This window comes from Pipistrellus kuhlii, unplaced genomic scaffold, assembly GCF_014108245.1.
Source record: "Pipistrellus kuhlii isolate mPipKuh1 unplaced genomic scaffold, mPipKuh1.p scaffold_m20_p_26, whole genome shotgun sequence".
Lineage (NCBI taxonomy): Eukaryota > Metazoa > Chordata > Mammalia > Chiroptera > Vespertilionidae > Pipistrellus > Pipistrellus kuhlii.
This window is the reverse complement of record NW_023425525.1, coordinates 783118-799646: the sequence shown is the minus strand read 5'-3', so window position 1 is coordinate 799646 and position 16529 is coordinate 783118. Positions and strand designations below refer to the sequence as shown.

At 66.3% G+C, this 16529-nt stretch overlaps 1 protein-coding gene across 2 annotated transcripts in view; it reads left to right on the top strand.

Annotated features, from left to right (window-relative positions):
* GRB10 (growth factor receptor bound protein 10) overlaps nt 1-7956 on the top strand; it is an 89186-nt gene extending 81230 nt beyond the window's left edge. For both annotated transcript variants that reach the window (XM_045587175.1, XM_045587174.1), the window contains 6 exons: nt 1093-1173; nt 1739-1855; nt 2490-2556; nt 3050-3137; nt 3643-3736; nt 3951-7956. In XM_045587175.1, the coding sequence (XP_045443131.1) occupies nt 1093-1173; nt 1739-1855; nt 2490-2556; nt 3050-3137; nt 3643-3736; nt 3951-4097 (594 nt within the window). In that variant the 3' untranslated portion in view covers nt 4098-7956. The remainder of the gene's footprint in view (nt 1-1092; nt 1174-1738; nt 1856-2489; nt 2557-3049; nt 3138-3642; nt 3737-3950) is intronic.
* Nucleotides 7957-16529: the final 8573 nt, after the last annotated feature.

Genomic DNA, 16529 nt, shown 5'->3' with positions numbered 1-16529 from the left:
TTATCCCTCTCCCTTCCTCTCTGTAAAAAATCAATAAAATATATATTTTTTTAAAAAGTTCGGTTGCCCCCCTGGGATGTGCGCCTCACACTGGGATCCACTGGTGTAGGGGCTGGAGGCGGAGAAGGAGGCATTGGGGAGAGCAGAGCAGCCATGCTGTGAGCAGAGGTGGGGAGACGGTGCGGTTCTCCGTACTTGAGTGATGTTTTTGGTCTGCACACGTATGACCTGTTTTGGGAAAAGCAAAGTGAACCAGGCGTGCAGGGCTCTGAGGGGCCTCCCTCCCCTTCCCCTTCCCCCTCCTCCCTCCTCGTCCCCTTCCCCCTCCTCCCTCCACTCTCCCCCTCCCCTTCCCTCTCCCCCCTCCTCATCCCCTTCCCCCTCCCCTTCCCACTCCCCTTCCCCCTCCTCCCTCTACTCTCCTCCCTCTTTCCCCTTCCCCCTCCTCCCTCCACTCTCCCCTTTTCCCTCCTCCCCTCCCCTCCTCCCCTCCCCCTCCTCCCTCCACTCTCCCCTTTTCCCTCCTCCCCTCCCCTCCTCCCCTTCCCCCTCCTCCCTCCACTCTCCCCTTTTCCCTCCTCCCCTCCCCTCCTCCCCTTCCCCTCCTCCCTCCACTCTCCCCTTTTCCCTCCTCCCCTCCCCTCCTCCCCTTCCCCCTCCTCCCTCCACTCTCCCCCTCCCCCCTACCCTTCCCTCTCCCCCCTTCCCCCCTCCCCTTCCCACTCCCCTCCTCCCCTTCCCCCTCCTCCCTCCACTCTCCCCCCTCCCCCCTACCCTTCCCCCTCCCCCGTTCCCCCTCCCCTTCCCACTCCCCTTCCCCCTCCTCCCTCCACTCTCCCCTTTTCCCTCCTCCCCTCCCCTCCTCCCCTTCCCCCTCCTCCCTCCACTCTCCCCCTCCTCCCCTCCATCCCCCTCCCCTCCCCCTCTCCTCTCCCTCCCCTCCCCCTCCCCCCTCCACTCTCCCCTTTTCCCTCCTCCCCTTCCCCTTCCCCTTTCCCCTTCCCCCTCCTCCCTCCACTCTCCCCTTCCCCTCCCTCCCTCCTCTCCCCCCCCCACACCAGCGCTGACTCTGCCTCTGGCTCTGGCCCGCAGTATGGAATGAGCCTCTACCAGAACTATCGGCTCCCCAACCACAGAAAGCCAGCCTACCTGAGCGCTCTCTCCGGGCCCGCGGTAAGTGGACCTGCCGCCCTGCGGGCCAGGCCGCCCCCCAGCTCTTCGCACAGCCGCCGCCATGTCTCATGCAGACGGGGGGGGGGGGGGGCACAGGCCTGTGGTCCCCGAGAAGCAGCCTGCCCGCACCCGTGCCCAGAGGCCGCCGCCCTCCGCCCGCCCCGCAGCCCCGGCAGTTTGGCGGATGCTCCGCTCGATGGCAGGCGCAGGGCTCCCTGAGGGTTGCCCTCGCCCCTTTGCTTCCGGCCTGAGACCTGGGTGCCCTTGGCCATGCCACGGGGTCCTTCGCTGGTTCTCGGACACGCCGCCTCCCCAGAGGGGCAGACACGTCCTCCCACTGCACGGTCTGCAGGGCCCGTGGCCCTTCCTGGCACTGTCCCTCCCCCAGAGGAGCCTGTGTCCCTGCTCTCGTGTGCCCGCACGAGGGGGCATTTCTGTCTGAGGAGACCAAAGCCCTGGGAGCCGAGGCCCATCTGTCTGCCGAGTCCCAGCGCGCCTCGGAGCTGGGAGGACTGCTGGGTGCCGAGCGCCCGGCAGCTCCTGTGTTCACACCCCGCCCCCACAGCGCAGTGTCTCTGAGAACTCCCTCGTGGCCATGGACTTCTCCGGACAGACCGGGAGAGTGATCGACAACCCTGACGAGGCTGAGAGTGCGGCCCTGGAGGAGGGCCACGCCTGGCGGGTAAGAGACACAGCCCTCCGCGGGACCCCTGCCTCGCTGCCCGCACAGCGGCGCTGCTGTTGGCCCCCAGGGGGGAAGGTGGCATTGGCATTACCATCCGCAGCGCCCGCCTCCTGCCCCCTGGCACCCAGGAGGGACCAGGACAGGAGCAAGGGCGTCTGGTCCCTGCTGAGGAGTGTCAGGGCCTGGGTGTGCGGGCCACAGAGCCCACGCCTTGCGGCTCCACGCCGACCGCTCCGGGCCTTGAACCACCCTTCACATTCCTGACCCTGAATCACTGGAGGGACGGGTGGAGAGGGGGAGAGAGAGAGGGAGCCGAGCAGAAGCTGAGCCTGGTTCACAGCGCTCCTGAGCCAGCGTGCGGGGGGCCCCCAGCGGGGGTGGGTGGGCTGTGGTTTCTGCTGAGGTCCGTCCGACCCCCCACACTCTCTCTGGGGAACGGGCGGGGCTGTGGGGACGGCCTGCACGGCGCTCCGGCTCTGCCTCACCCCCGACCCAGCCCTTCGTTCTCCGTGGCAGACAGGCGCGGGCACTCGGCCGGGCCCCGTCCCCCTGGCAGGACGCCCTGAGCAGCGTGGATGGGGTGGGCGGCCTGCCCGCTGCTGGCAGCACTGACATGGCGTTTCCCTTACAGAGACGCAGCACCAGGATGAGTGCCCTGGGCGGCAATAGCCCCCTGGCTCATGCCTCCCTCAACACCGGTATGGACCGCTGTGTGTGCAATGGAACCGCCCCCCACCCCCCACCCCCACCCCATCCACCCAGCATGTCCGCCCCCCCCACACCGTCCACCCAGCATGTCCGCCCCCCCACACTGTCCACCCAGGGTGTCCACTCCCCCCCACACCGTCCACCCAGTGTGTCCACTGCCCCCCACACTGTCCACCCAGGGTGTCCACTCTCCCCCACACCGCCCACCCAGCGTGTCCGCTCCCCACACCATCCACCCAGGGTGTCCACCTCCCCCACACTGTCCACCCAGGGTGTCCGCTCCCCCCCACCATCCACCCAGCGTGTCCGCTCCCCCCACACCGTCCACCCAGCGTGTCCGCCCCCCCCCCCACCCCATCCACCCAGGGTGTCCACGGCCTCAGGAAGGGGCCTGCCAGCCACACGGCTGTGCCCAGGGCAGCCCTACACAGGGCCGGGACTCACCCTCCCTCTCTCTCTCCCCCTCTCCACCCGTCCCTCCAGTGATTCACAAGAGCCAGCACTGGTTCCATGGCCGCATCTCCAGGGAGGAGTCCCACAGGATCATCAAGCAGCAGGGGCTGGTGGACGGGTGAGCGTGCGGGCAGGTGCTGGGGGCCGTCACTGGTGCGGGGTCCGCCCAGGCCTCGCTCCGGACAGGCAGAGCGACAGCCTCGCTGAGCAGACGAAGGCGCTCAGGCATGTGGGTTGTACAGGCCTGTCCCCCAGGGAGGGTTGCCGTCTGCGTGCCCGCCTGTGCTGACGGGAGCAGGCCAGACAAGCAGCCACTCTGATCAGTAAGGCCCGGGCCTGCAAGCTCACTCACTCCCCAGCTCTGGCCAGGCCGCCTTTGGCCATCACCTCGGAGGGCTTCCCCACCCCACAGACCGGGTGTTCCCACTGCGGCCTCCCCTGAGCCCGGGCCCTGGGTGCCAGGGAGCTGGGCCCTCGGCGCGAGGAGGAACCGTGGCCGGGGCGTGCGGGCCCTGAGACCCGCAGCCTCGGGCTGCGAGGGAAGTTTGTGTGCGTGTGCGTGCACGAGTGTGTGCGCGCGCCGAGTCTGGGTTTTCACACTGACGCCGTCACCTTCCTCCCAGGCTCTTCCTGGTCCGCGACAGCCAGAGCAACCCCAAGGCGTACGTGCTCACGCTGAGCCACCACCAGAAAATCAAAAATTTCCAGATCTTACCTGTGAGTACCCACGTCACCGCTAGCCCCCTCCACGGGTTCTGTTCCGAGTCACAGGCTAACCAGACTGCGGGCAGTCATGGCAGGCACCTCCACGCCCACGGGGGCGATGCTTAACGAGCTTCCCCAGAGACTGTCTGGAAGGGGCTGTGGCCGGGCGGGGTGGGGCGGTGCTGGCTGCCGCGGCTCTGACCTGGGAGTGTCTTGTGTCTCGCAGTGTGAGGAGGAGGGCCAGGTGTTCTTCAGCCTGGACGATGGGAACACCAAGTTCTCCGACCTGATCCAGCTCGTCGACTTCTACCAGCTCAACAAGGGGGTGCTGCCCTGCAAGCTGAAGCACCACTGCGTGCGCGTGGCCTTGTGACTCGCTCCGCGCGGCCGGCGGCTGGGGCGCCCCGAGGCCGGGGCCTCAGACCCGCCTGAGCTGTGCCGGAGGGAGCTCACACTGGAAGGAGCAGGAGGCCTTTGCATGGTGGAAACACACTTCGATTCTGCGCCGGGGGAGCAAGCCCTCCCTCTGGTGCCACCCCCCCCATTGGATAGTCCTTGGGTGTCACCGCGAGGTGCTGCCGGGACCCTGCCCACCACACGGGCTGAAAGAGCGAGTGCTGAACCGGAGGAAACGGGAACCAGCGTCCTGGCGGGGCCGCGTGTGAATCATAGCAGTGATTGGAAATAAACTCTTGCCCTGGAATAATCTTGACAATTCAAACTGACATGTTTACTTTTTTGTATTGATCCCTCTTTTGCACTCCTTGTTTTCAATGTTGTATTCAGCCCCTGGTGGCGGGGACACGGCTGTGCAGCGCATACAAGACGGAGAGAAGTTTCACGCGGACGGTAGACGTTGCCGACGGAGCAGAGGTACCGGAGGGCGGCCGCCTGCAGGTCACCGCGGGCGGACTCAGCGTCCAGTGATCAGCGCCCCGCCCTCCCCCGTTTACCGGCAAAGCTTCTAAGGACATCTAGGTGTCACCTGCGGCCGCATTGGACACGCTTCGTGGACCAGTCCAGCAGCCACCGTCCGTCACGCTCTCTCCGCACAAGGTGCCGCGCTCATGCTCCCAGGTGCCCGTCCTCCGCAGCCAGGAGCCTTCGTTTCCGGGGACGCCCCGCCCGCCCGCCCGGCCGAGTCCCCCGCTGGTTGGAGACAGGCAGCTTTCTTGAGACTCTGCTACTCTCGTCTGCCCGTGGTCCATCCCGTGGTCCGTCCGCCGGCGCCCCTGCCGCCTGTTCTAGAAGGATCACTGCCTGAGCCTCCTCATGGCTGTCCTCCCTCGGGGACTCTAGGCTCTGATGAGAAATGTCACCTGCTTGGCTTCCTGCAGAGACCCGCAGGTTTCCATGGTGACACGGATGGAAACATTGAAAGGGCACCATGTCTCCGCCCAGATTTGTGAGTTTCCATGGTGACACGGATGGAAACCTTGAGAGGGTACATCCCTGCCCGGATTGGCAGGTTTCCATGGTGACACGGATGGAAACGTTGAAAGGGCATGTCCCAACCCAGATTCACGGGTTTCCATGGTGACACAGATGGAAACGTTGAAAGGGCACCATATCTTTCCCAGATTTGAGTTTCCATGGTGACATGGATGGAAACCTTGAAAGGGCATGCCCCCGCCTGGATTGGCGGGTTTCCATGGTGACACAGATGGAAACATTGAAAGGGCACCATGGTCCAGGCCCAGATTCCCGGTTTCCATGGTGACACAGATGGAAACATTGAAAGGGCACCATGTTTCTGGCCCAGATTTGCAGGTTTCCATGGTGACACAGATGGAAACATTGAAAGGGCACCATGTTTCTGGCCCAGATTTGCAGGTTTCCATGGTGACACAGATGGAAACATTGAAAGGGCACCATGTTTCTGGCCCAGATTTGCAGGTTTCCATGGTGACACAGATGGAAACATTGAAAGGGCACCATGTTTCTGGCCCAGATTTGCAGGTTTCCATGGTGACACAGATGGAAACATTGAAAGGGCACCATGTTTCTGGCCCAGATTTGCAGGTTTCCATGGTGACACAGATGGAAACATTGAAAGGGCACCATGTTTCTGGCCCAGATTTGCAGGTTTCCATGGTGACACAGATGGAAACATTGAAAGAGCACCATGTTTCTGGCCCAGATTTGCAGGTTTCCATGGTGACACAGATGGAAACATTGAAAGGGTACCATGTTTCTGGCCCAGATTTGCAGGTTGCCATGGTGACACAGATGGAAACGTTGAAAGGGCACCATGTTTCTGGCCCAGATTTGCAGGTTGCCATGGTGACACAGATGGAAACATTGAAAGGGCACCATGTTTCTGGCCCAGATTTGCAGGTTTCCATGGTGACACAGATGGAAACATTGAAAGGGCACCATGTTTCTGGCCCAGATTTGCAGGTTGCCATGGTGACACAGATGGAAACGTTGAAAGGGCACCATGTTTCTGGCCCAGATTTGCAGGTTTCCATGGTGACACAGATGGAAACATTGAAAGGGCACCATGTTTCAGGCCCGGATTTGCTGGTTTCCATGGTGACACGGATGGAAAAATTGAAAGGGCACCATGTTCCAGACCTGGATTGGTGGGTTTCCATGGTGACAAGGATGGAAAAATTGAAAGGGCACCATGTTCCAGGCCTGGATTGGTGGGTTTCCATGGTGACAAGGATGGAAAAATTGAAAGGGCACCATGTTCCAGGCCCGGATTGGCGGGTTTCCATGGTGACAAGGATGGAGAAATTGAAAGGGCACATTCTGGCCCAGCTTTGCGGCCTGTGCCTGATGCCCCCGGCCTAAGACCGGTGCGGGAGGCAGCTGGCGGCCTCTGCCGCCTCGTCCCTCACAGCAGCGGGGACGTGGACCAGCCTGGTCAGCGGGACACGCTCCCACTCCGGGGCCGCTCGGACGGTGCCCGGTCCCAGAGGGGTGTCCCCAGTCTGAGAGTGGCCATGTCTTTCTTTCCTTTGGTCTCTGACGAGCACACAGACCTCTGTGGTGCAAGTGATTTTCTTGTCTAGTAGCAGCTCCGATGTTGACTGGCCTCTGTGCGCCCGCTGACCCCCCGAGGGGTCCCCAGAAACACACAGGCCTGGCCCCGGGCCGCGCCGTGGTCAGTCAGTGCAGGGGAAGCTGTTACTCTACAGGCCACACTCTGGTTGTTTTCTGTGCCTGTCCATTTATGCAAATGAAGAAGTTTTAGTAGACGTTTTTAGCTATAGTTACTCAATTGTGTTTTCTTTTTTTGTACCCAGTTTATCTTTCATAGCCTTGACCCTGGCGGGCCTCCCGTTGTGCTGGCGGTGCTGCCCGCCCACCTGAGGGACTGATGTGACCGCCCCTCGCTGGCCGAACGTGAGCCTGAGCATGGGAAGGTCCCCGCCTCTCCCGCTGAGTAGGCCAGGCCAGGCCGGCAGTGAGGCGAGGCCCGCCGTCCCCGTAGATGGCTAGTGTTTGCGGCATTTCATATTTATACGCACGCGTTTTATTTAAAGGACAGCAGGAGCCCGACTCTGACTCAGTTTCGCATGTAGCTGTGTGCCCGGCCCGTGGCACCTTCCAGCCTCCACCAGTCGACGCGAGTGCAGGCCTGGCACAGGGTCCTCGCCCTGCCCGGCCGGGAGGGCCCGACAGCAGCCGGTCCCTGGACGAGGCATCGCCACCGCCGGCCAGGGGCTGAAGACATCGGCCTTTATTTTTGTATTTCAGTGACGTGAATGTAAACGGGACAGCTCAGGGTCGTGTGGAGCCTGTTGGGTTTTTCTCTGCCTGTGATTTCTTTTCTTTTTCAGTGATACTCGTGTAACCGCCTGGGCCAGATGGGAGGGAGGAGGGCGCCGTGCTGCGGTGTCGGCCCCCAGCGTGCTGGGGAGGGTCCCAGGATGCTTTTTTGTTTGCTAAACTTTGAAGAAATATGTGCCTCAGTCTAGAAGTCTTGTCCTCTCTCCTCTGCATGTGGCCCTGGCAGTCTGACCAGTGTCTCGCCCCTCGGGGTGGGACTCGCTCGCCCTGTGTGACGCTGCAGCGAGCCGCGCGGCCCCGCGCCCGCGCCCAGGGTGCAGACGGTGCAGAGACAAGCTCTCCTCATGTGCTTTGCTCCTCTTTGTACATAGCTCCTCAGCTCATGAACCTAAGTACACACTTTCAGGTATTTTTGTACCAATAAGGGACTGGTGATCTGTTTCTTGTAATTTGAAATAAACATTAATAAACATACAGTGTTCTTCATTTTCCATGGTGTGTACTGTCTCTTTATTTCCACCCTCCAGCCAGCCGGCGGCTGAAAGCCCTCACGAGTGGTGTGGGATGATGACCACACGCGTCTCCGCACTGGGGGCGGGGCGGCTGGAGGGAACCGGGTGGGCCATCGGTCATCACCGGGCGAGGGCCCCGGCGGGGGCACGGCCTGGAGCACTCGGGGTCCTGAGCCCTCACAGGACCCAGCGGGCCGTCACGGGCGGGAGCCTGGGTTTCCCGGTCAGACAGGAACTCGGCGGGAAGTCAGGAGAACGGCTGTCCTGGCCTCGCCTGGCCGCCGTGTGCCTCGGCCGTCCACCCCACCACGCAGAGAGGGTGCGGGCTGTCACTGCGGCCTGGCCCCCTCAGGACGCCCCTGGGCCCATGCCCCTGTCTGTGTTCCCAGAGGGTTCTCTGAGTCTGCAGCTCACCCCGCTGTGGCCCCGACCTGCCCCCGCCCGAGTCCCCACCTCCCTCCCCAAGCTCCCGTCCGTCCTGCCCTGCCCCTGCCCCTGCCCCTGCCCCCGTCAGCCTGGTGCCCGCCCTCACCAGCTCGCTCCCGGGGCGTCCCTCCCAGTGTGTCTCTCCGTGTCAGCTGTCTCCACCTCAGTGATGCGCCTGCCTGCCTGCCCGGGGCCCTTCCCTTCAGAGCCAGTCCCTGGGCAGAAGCCGGGGCAGCTGACCGAGAGGGAGCAGGGAGAAGGATGCGCGTCGCTGAGGTAGTGGCGGGTGGGAAGTCGGGCAAGGAGCTCGCTGACCCGAGGGTCTGATCTCGGACCAAGAGCGGCTGTCCTCGTGGCCTCAGACGTGGGCTCCAGGAGCGCCCGCTGTACGTGGCCAACATGGGGAGGCCCTGGCGGCTTTGAGGAGCAGGAGCCCCGGAGCCGGGCCAGCCGGCCGCTGGAGGAGCACATCCCAGCTGAGGCGCGGGCGGGAGGCCTGTGGCTTGACAGCCAGCCACCCGCCAGCACAGGCCACGCTCCGCCTCTGCCGGCTCTGGCCGGGCTGACCGGGCTGCCAGAGCCAAAGGCGCCCCTGGGAGAAGGGGCCCTGCTGGTGCCGCAGGCACCCGCCATGCACCCGAGTTCTTTTTTCCTAACTCACCTGAGGGTGTTTCCCCCACGGGTTTTTATCTATTTATTTTGAGAGAGAATGGAAGGGGTGGGGAGAGAACTTTTTCTTAAATATATTTTTATTGATGTCAGAGAGGAAGGGAGAGGGAGAGTGACAGAGAAACAGCAAAGATGTGAGAGAACCATGGATCGGCTGCCTCCGGCACACCCCATACTGGGAATCGAGCCCGCAACCTCGGCCTGTGCCCTCGACTGGAATCAAACCTGGGACCTTTCAGTCCCACAGGCTGACGCTCTATCCACAGAGCCACACCGGCTAGGGCGAGAGAGAGAGAACTTTGGACAGCCATCGATTGGTTGGCTGTCTCCTGCACGTGCCCTGACCAGGGCCAGGGATGGAACCTGAAACTGAGGTCCTTGTCCTTGGTCAGGAGTCGAACACGCAACCCTTCGGTCCGCAGGCCAACACTAACCACTGAGCAACCCACCCAGGCCCACCTGAGTTCTCAGTGTCCCCTGTGCCACGGGAGGCTTGAGGAAAGACGTGGGGGCGAGGGCCTGTGATGAGCCGCAGCAGCATCCTGCAGGGTCAGCTGGCCTTGGCCTGGCCTGACCTTGGACTGCTCCCCTGGAGGCTCACCTGGGACCCAGGCCCCAGGACCCAACTCAGAAGGCAGAATGCTGGGGGTGAGAAGGGTCCCCCGGGGGCGGGTGGGTCAGCTGCCAGCAGTGCTGCCGCAGCTCAGACACTCGGGGCGTGGCGCTCAAGGGTCACTCCACACGCTACACGTCACACGCTACACGTCACACGCCCTGGAGCTAGAGAGGCTTGAGCTGTCACGGGTCACCGAGCTGCCACATGCAGGTTCCCTGGCTCCCGGGAGGCGGGATTGAACCCGGCCGCAGCGCGGAGAGCACGGGGGCCTGAGAGGAGAGGAGGGGCTTCTTGCTGAGGGGCCCTGTGGCCCGGGGATGGTCCGAGGCCCCTCATGCCCAGGGCCCCCTGGACCGGCTCGCAGCACCCCCTCGGGCTGGACCCTACCTCGCGCCCGCCCGCTCCGTGCCCGCCTCCTTGGGTGGGAGTGTGTAAGCTCCTGGCGCCCAGGTGCGCGCACAGCTGAGCCCCGGCCGGAGGGTGAAGGAGTGGGATCAGGCACCCCCTGAGGGTTTTGCGGGGTCTGTTCGGGTCACGGAGCCTCCGGTCTCAATGAGGCGGGGCCTTACGCCCGCGCGCTGTTCTAGGACCAGGCTCGGGCGCTGCCCCCTGGGGAGATGGGCACTCAGTTCCCGGGGCCGAGGCTTTATCTCGCCAGAGCTTAATGTTTAACCAGCTGGTGAGGCTGAAAACCAAGGCCGGCCTCGGCGTTCGCCGCTGCCAGGCAGACCCGTGTGAGCTCCCACCGGCTCCTCCCCGCACCTGCCCCCAGGGGCAGGCACCACAGGGACGGGACCGGCCTGAGTCTCCCTGCTGGTGCCAACCGAGGGCCCTAACCGAGGGCCCTAACCGAGGGCCCCTGTGGGACGCACACCACCTCGACCTCCAGCTCCACAGCTCAGGGGCCGCTCACAGGTAATTCCCCGCGGGCGGGGGGTGGGTGGGGGTGGTTTCTGGCCCTCCACGCGTCTCTCCCGCTGCGGTCGGTCAGTGGGGGGGGGGGGGGAGCTGGCAGTGGCCGTCCCTCTGTCCAGGGTCTGACCGGCGGTGGTGGGTGTGACGGCCCAGACGGCCCAGCCTCTGCCCCTCGGCCTCCTCCCCCCACGCGCTGTCACCGGCTTCCCGGGCCCGTCTCCCCCGGAAGCGGGTGCTGCCCCGGCCGGTTTGGCTCCGTGGGACGTGGGCGTCCATGGCAGCCGGGGCCTAAGCCACGGTGCTGGCACAGGGTCCAGCTCGCGGGAGGCCGCTCCCCCCGCTCCTCCCTCGCCTCCGGCCGCACAGGACCCGCTCCTCACACCGAGGCAGTCCGCTCCCTTTTCTGAGCGACGCTCCGATCTCTGTGGCCTCGCCCCAAATCAGCGCCATGCCCCCCCCGCCCCGCAGCTCAGCTCCATCGTTGGGAGGAGACTCCTGAAGCCCGGTGTCCACGGAGGGGCATGCCGGCCGCTGGTGGAGGGCCGGAGAGACCTCTGCCCTCCACGACCTAACACGCGTCTCCGTCGTCCCCCGGAGGGAGGACATCCCCATCTCATTCCCGCCCACGGGCCGAGTGCCCACACCACGCGCTGCAGTCCCTCAGGGGCGCGTGGCTCCCTCCGCGCGCTCCCTCCTCGGGGTCCTGGGCCCGGCCAAGCGTGTCCCCCGCGGACGCCCACCCTCCGCAGCGCCATCGGGCCCGGGTGAGGGGCATGTCTTTCCCAAGAGCACCCGGCCCTCCTGCGTGGCTCCCGGGTCACCGGGGTTGCCAGGGCCGCTGCCAGCCGAGCCGGGAGAGCCCGGCCTGCAGGGTCAAAGGGCCCAGCTCTGCCCGGCCTGGGCACACGGCCACCTGCCCCAGCGCCCCTCCAGGCCGGGGCCCTGCGCAGCCACAGCAAGGGGTGCAGCCAGCGGGCCTCTCCCCTGCCGGGGCCCATCTCACAGGCGCCCCGCTCTCGGCCCTGCCAGCCCCTCCCTCCGGCGGCCGCGCCCAGGCCTGCAGGTCCTGCCCCAAGGGCTCGGCTCCGGAGACGCTGGTCCTCAGCCAGGCCCACGGCTCTGACCGCCACAGGCCTGAGAGTGTGCCCCGTGTGGGGGTGTGTGCACGTGCCTGCCTGCTGTGTGTGTGTGCATGTATGTGCTGGGGGCATGTATGATGCCTGCATGCTATGTGCACGTGCATGTGTGTGCTGGGGCGTGGTGCATGCATGCTGTGGGTGTGTTTGGTGTGTGAGTGGGTGTGTCTGTATGCTGTGTGTACATGTATGGGGTGTATACATGCTGTGTGGTGTGTGTGTACACGCGGTGAGAGCAGCAGAACCACCTGCGCCTCCTGCCTGAGTGCCAGCCCCTCACATAGGAGACACCTGTCCTGCCCCGTCTGGCCGGGCGGAGGGAGGGGAGCCCCGGGCGGAGGGAGGGGAGCCCCGGGCGGGAAGAGCTGTGCTTTGGGTGCTGGCCGCTTCGGGCGGAAGAACAGGGCTGTGACTCAGACCCACTCCTGCCTCTGCTGCTCTCTGACCGAACCCTGAGCCTGTCCCTCCTGTCAGGGTCCCCGTCACCCGGGGAGGAGAGAGGTGCTGGCCCATCCTGTGCCGGAACCTGCCGGCCACGAACAGTACCTGAGGGAGGGGGTGAGGACAAGAAAAAGACAGACAAGAACAGATGGGGTCCGGAGGGCTCAGACCCGAGGTCTGCAGCCGCGAATTTTATTTTTCCAACCTTTAAATCCAATCTGGAGGAGGAAATATTTATTTCAGGGAAACCGTGCGTTCCTACACAGATAAGTTCCTTCAGCACCTGACCTTTTACAATCACCTATCTTCCTCTGAACTCGCAGCTTTTCTGCATCCGCAGGCTCCTATCAATTGTTTTACCCTAAGGCAAAGACATCTGCAGTGAGCAGCATTCCTAGGGGTAGCAGTAATTTCCCACTTAGGTTAATGGAAAGGGGGGCACACGGAGAGCGGTGTCCTACACCCATGCCTGCATTCAGGCATATAGGACCCTGCATTCAGGGCAGCTCCTCACAGTCCTGTCACAGAGCAAGCCCTTCCGCTGTCCGGCTGCTGGCCCCCGTGCCCTGGGCAGATGGGGCTGGGCTCGCTCAGGGCCTGGGCCTGCCCAGCCCTGGCTGGCTGTGCCCTGGGGGCGGCGGCCGCGCCAAGATGAATGAGCAGACAGCGTGACTCTGATTGGCTTCGGGCGGCGGACACCGTCTACATAAATGGCAATCGCATAATCGCATCCTCTGTGCTGTCGGCTGCGCGGGGAGCGGGCGGGCGGGCAGGCAGACTGAGAGCGGCCCCGTGAGTACCCTCTGCCTCCGGGAGGGGCGGGCGGGGAGCCGCCTGGGCTGGGACCTGGTGCGGGGACAGGAGGGTCCGCCTGTTGCTTCTGGCTGGGCTGGCGGGCAGGCCCCGCATGTGCAGGTGGGGCTGCTCGGAGCTTCCTGCGGACACAGGTGCCCCCGAAGGCTGCCAGCAGCAAGGTCGGGGCAGAGCTGGGAGCCTTGGTGACACCAGAGTGAGAGGCCATTGTGCCCAGCCAGTCCCTCCGGCATCTGGATACGGGGCTGGGGCGGGGGCTGGGGCCAGAGCTGGGACCAGGCTGGGGCTGGGGCTGGGTCCGGGGCTGGGGCCTGGGCTGGGGCCGGGGTGGGGTCAGCAGACCAGTTTTCAGGGTGCAGCTGGGTGCCCAGCCCGCCGCCTGGGGTGGGGGAGCCCAGGAGGCCACCCACGGGTGCTTGTAAAACGGGTCTGATGTTTGCCGAGGGCCTGGCCACGTGGGCGCAGCTTTATGAATGAGCAGGTGACTGCGGGGGCGGGGCGGGGGCAGGGGGCCGCCGTGTCCCGTCTGCTCCGCCTCCGGGGGTCCCGGAAGCCCTGTCTCCCAGAACCCGGAGCGGCCCCTCCCCCGGCTCCTCCCCAGCGGCAGGTCTGCCTCGGGGCCAGGCCCATGGGCAGGGCCGGGCAGCGTGGGGGCCGCCCTCTGGGGTCCGAGGGCCAGAGAGCCGCTCTGTCTGGGTCAGCCCTGAGGTCCCGCAGGGAAGGGAGGTCCGGGTTCGAGGAGGACGAGGATGCGGTGACGTGGGGTGTCCCCGGGCGCTGGAAAAAGCTGAAATCCTGCAGGCCCCCCCCCCCCCCCCGCCTCTGGGGTGGAATAGCTGACACCAGCGGCCCTCCCCTCCCTCCAACCACCGGGTCCTCGCTCCCCCGCAACCCCCTCAGCCGCCCCCAGGAAACTCCATGTGAGTGGGGGGGGTCTGGGGAGAGGAGACCCCTGACCGGGTTCGAGGTGCCTGAGGGCACGATGGAGGCGGTGCTCAGGGCGGGAGGCAGCGGGAGGAGAAGGGCTCACACCCACAGCTCACAGCTCCCTGTGGGCCTGAGTGGGGTGGGGGCGGGGCGGGGGCGGGGGCGGGGGCGGGGGCGAGGGCGGGGGCACGCCGTCCCGGAGGGCGGCCCCGGGATAACCGGGCGCAGAGGGGCGGCCACACTGCGCGTGCTGGCGGTTTCCATGGGAACGAGCGGCCACAGCAAACACGCCAAAGGATGCAATTTGTTCGAATTACCCTAAATCAGACGTGTGCTCCGTCATTGCAGCGGCCATGTGCCTGTGTCAGGCGGGGTGGGGGTGTGCTCACCGCCCTGATGGTGGGGCGTCCGTGGCCTCCCGGTTCCCAGGCGAGGCCTCAGCTGCGTATTTGTCACGACGGGCCGTGGGTGAGGGGAGCCGCCGAGAGGCCGCATGCCCACCGGCCTCCCGCAGCCTCCGACGAGGCTGAGTTCGTGGGATCGAAGGAGAGACAGGCCCAGAGGCCCCATCCTCTCCCGGGCGGGACAGCCTAAGAGGCTCAGCCTGGGCTCTGGGCCGGACACGCACGGCTCTGTCCAGGCAGCTGGGAGGGCAGGAGGCGCCTGGGCTCCTACCCTGCCCTGCAGGAGCCACTGCGCAGGCGCAGGCATGGGCACGGGCGTGGGTGTGGGCGTGGCGCAGGCGTGGGCATGGGCGTGGGTGCGGGCATGGGCCTGGGCGCAGGTGTGGGGCAGGCGTGGGTGTGGGCGTGGGTGTGCGCACGGGCACAGGTGTGGGGCAGGCCTGGGCCTGTGCAGGGTCCCCGTTGCCCAGCAGCAGACGCACACGGAGTGCGGGGTGCGAAGAGAGGAGGGACGGAGGGCGGGAGGTGGGAGCCGGGGGCAGCTCCCGGGTGCCTGGTCTCACTGGCTGGCACAGGCTGGGGGAGGCCTGGGGGCAGGGCCCGCCTGGACACCTCCACCCGGCACAGCCCACGCCCGGCCTCCGTGTGAGGAGCAGGGTCCCGACCAGCAAGGGAGGCGCCGGACTGCCTGCGGCTCCGGAGAAACTGGTTTTTGGAGTTTCTGGCCTGAGGTGTTCCCAGGTTTGCCGCCTGGCTCTGGCCGGACCGGCTGGCCATGCCGTCTGGCCGTGCTCCAGCGCCTCGGGGCTCCCGGCAGCGGGCAGAGCGGCGGGTCTGAGTGCTCAGGCTCCGAGCCTCGGCCTGGCGTCTGATGGGCCGCAGGGGGAGAGGGAACCTCCTGGGCAAGATCACGGAGACGGAACGAGAGCAGGCGGGAGCCTGGCCCGGGGCTGCCTCCTGCACGCCCCCTACTGGGCATTGAGCCCACAACCCAGGCACCGGCCTGGCCAGGAATCGACCCTGACCTCCTGAGCCAGGCTGGCCAGGCTGTGGCTCATCCCTCGCGTGTCCTGGTCCTGCGCTGCCACTGGTGTAGGCGGCGTCGGGCTGGCACGGAGCCCGTCACGGTGTGACGAGACGCTGGGCTGAGAGACCGCGCCGGCCGGCTTGTGCCCGGCAGTGTGGGCAGGGGCTGCCCATGGAACGCCATGGAGCTCAGCGGCCGGTGACGCCGTCCGGTCATGTCCACAGACACGGTGTCACCGGCCTGGTCGCTGCCTACCCCTGCCAGCCAGTACCTGCCTGCGTGGGCCGGCCATCTCAGAGGCACCCTGTCCGGCCCGCACACCCGCCGGGAGGTCTCTCTGGGGCCAGGGCGGTGTGTCTGTTTGCTCGGGCCCTGATCCTCCGAGAACCCGGGCTCGCTCTGCCCGGCGCTGCCTCGGCCACACAGGGGGCTGCTGGGAGACAGGCCCTCTCCCCGCCGCTCCTCACGTCCCACGGGGGGAAGGGCCTGAGGACTGAGGACCTGAACCCTGACACGCGCACCGGCCAGAGCAAAGTGAGCCGCACAGCAGTGAGGACGCCTGCAGCCCCAGCCGGGCTCGGAGGGCACTCCGGGGCAGGGCGGGGGGCACTCCGGGGCAGGGCGGGGGGCACTCCGGGGCAGGGCTGGGGGCACTCCGGGGGCAGGGCTGGGGGCACTCCGGGGCAGGGCTGGGGGACACTCCGGGGCAGGGCTGGGGGGCACTCTGGGGCAGGGCTGGGGGGCACTCCGGGGCAGGGCTGGGGGCACTCCGGGGGCAGGGCTGGGGGCACTCCGGGGCAGGGCTGGGGGGCACTCTGGGGCAGGGCTGGGGGACACTCCGGGGCAGGGCGGGGGGCACTCCGGGGCAGGGCTGGGGTGGGGGGCACTCCGGGGCAGGGCTGGGACGGGGGGCACTCCGGGGGCAGGGCGGGGGGCACTCCGGGGCAGGGCTGGGGCGGGGGGCACTCCGGGGGCAGGGCGGGGGGCACTCCGGGGCAGGGCAGGGGGCACTCCGGGGCAGGGCTGGGGCGGGGGGCACTCCGGGGCAGGGCTGGGGCGGGGGGCACTCCGGGGGCAGGGCGGGGGGCACTCCGGGGCAGGGCTGGGGCGGGGGGCACTCCGGGGGCAGGGCGGGGGGCACTCCGGGGCAGGGCTGGGGCGGGGGGCACTCCGGGGGC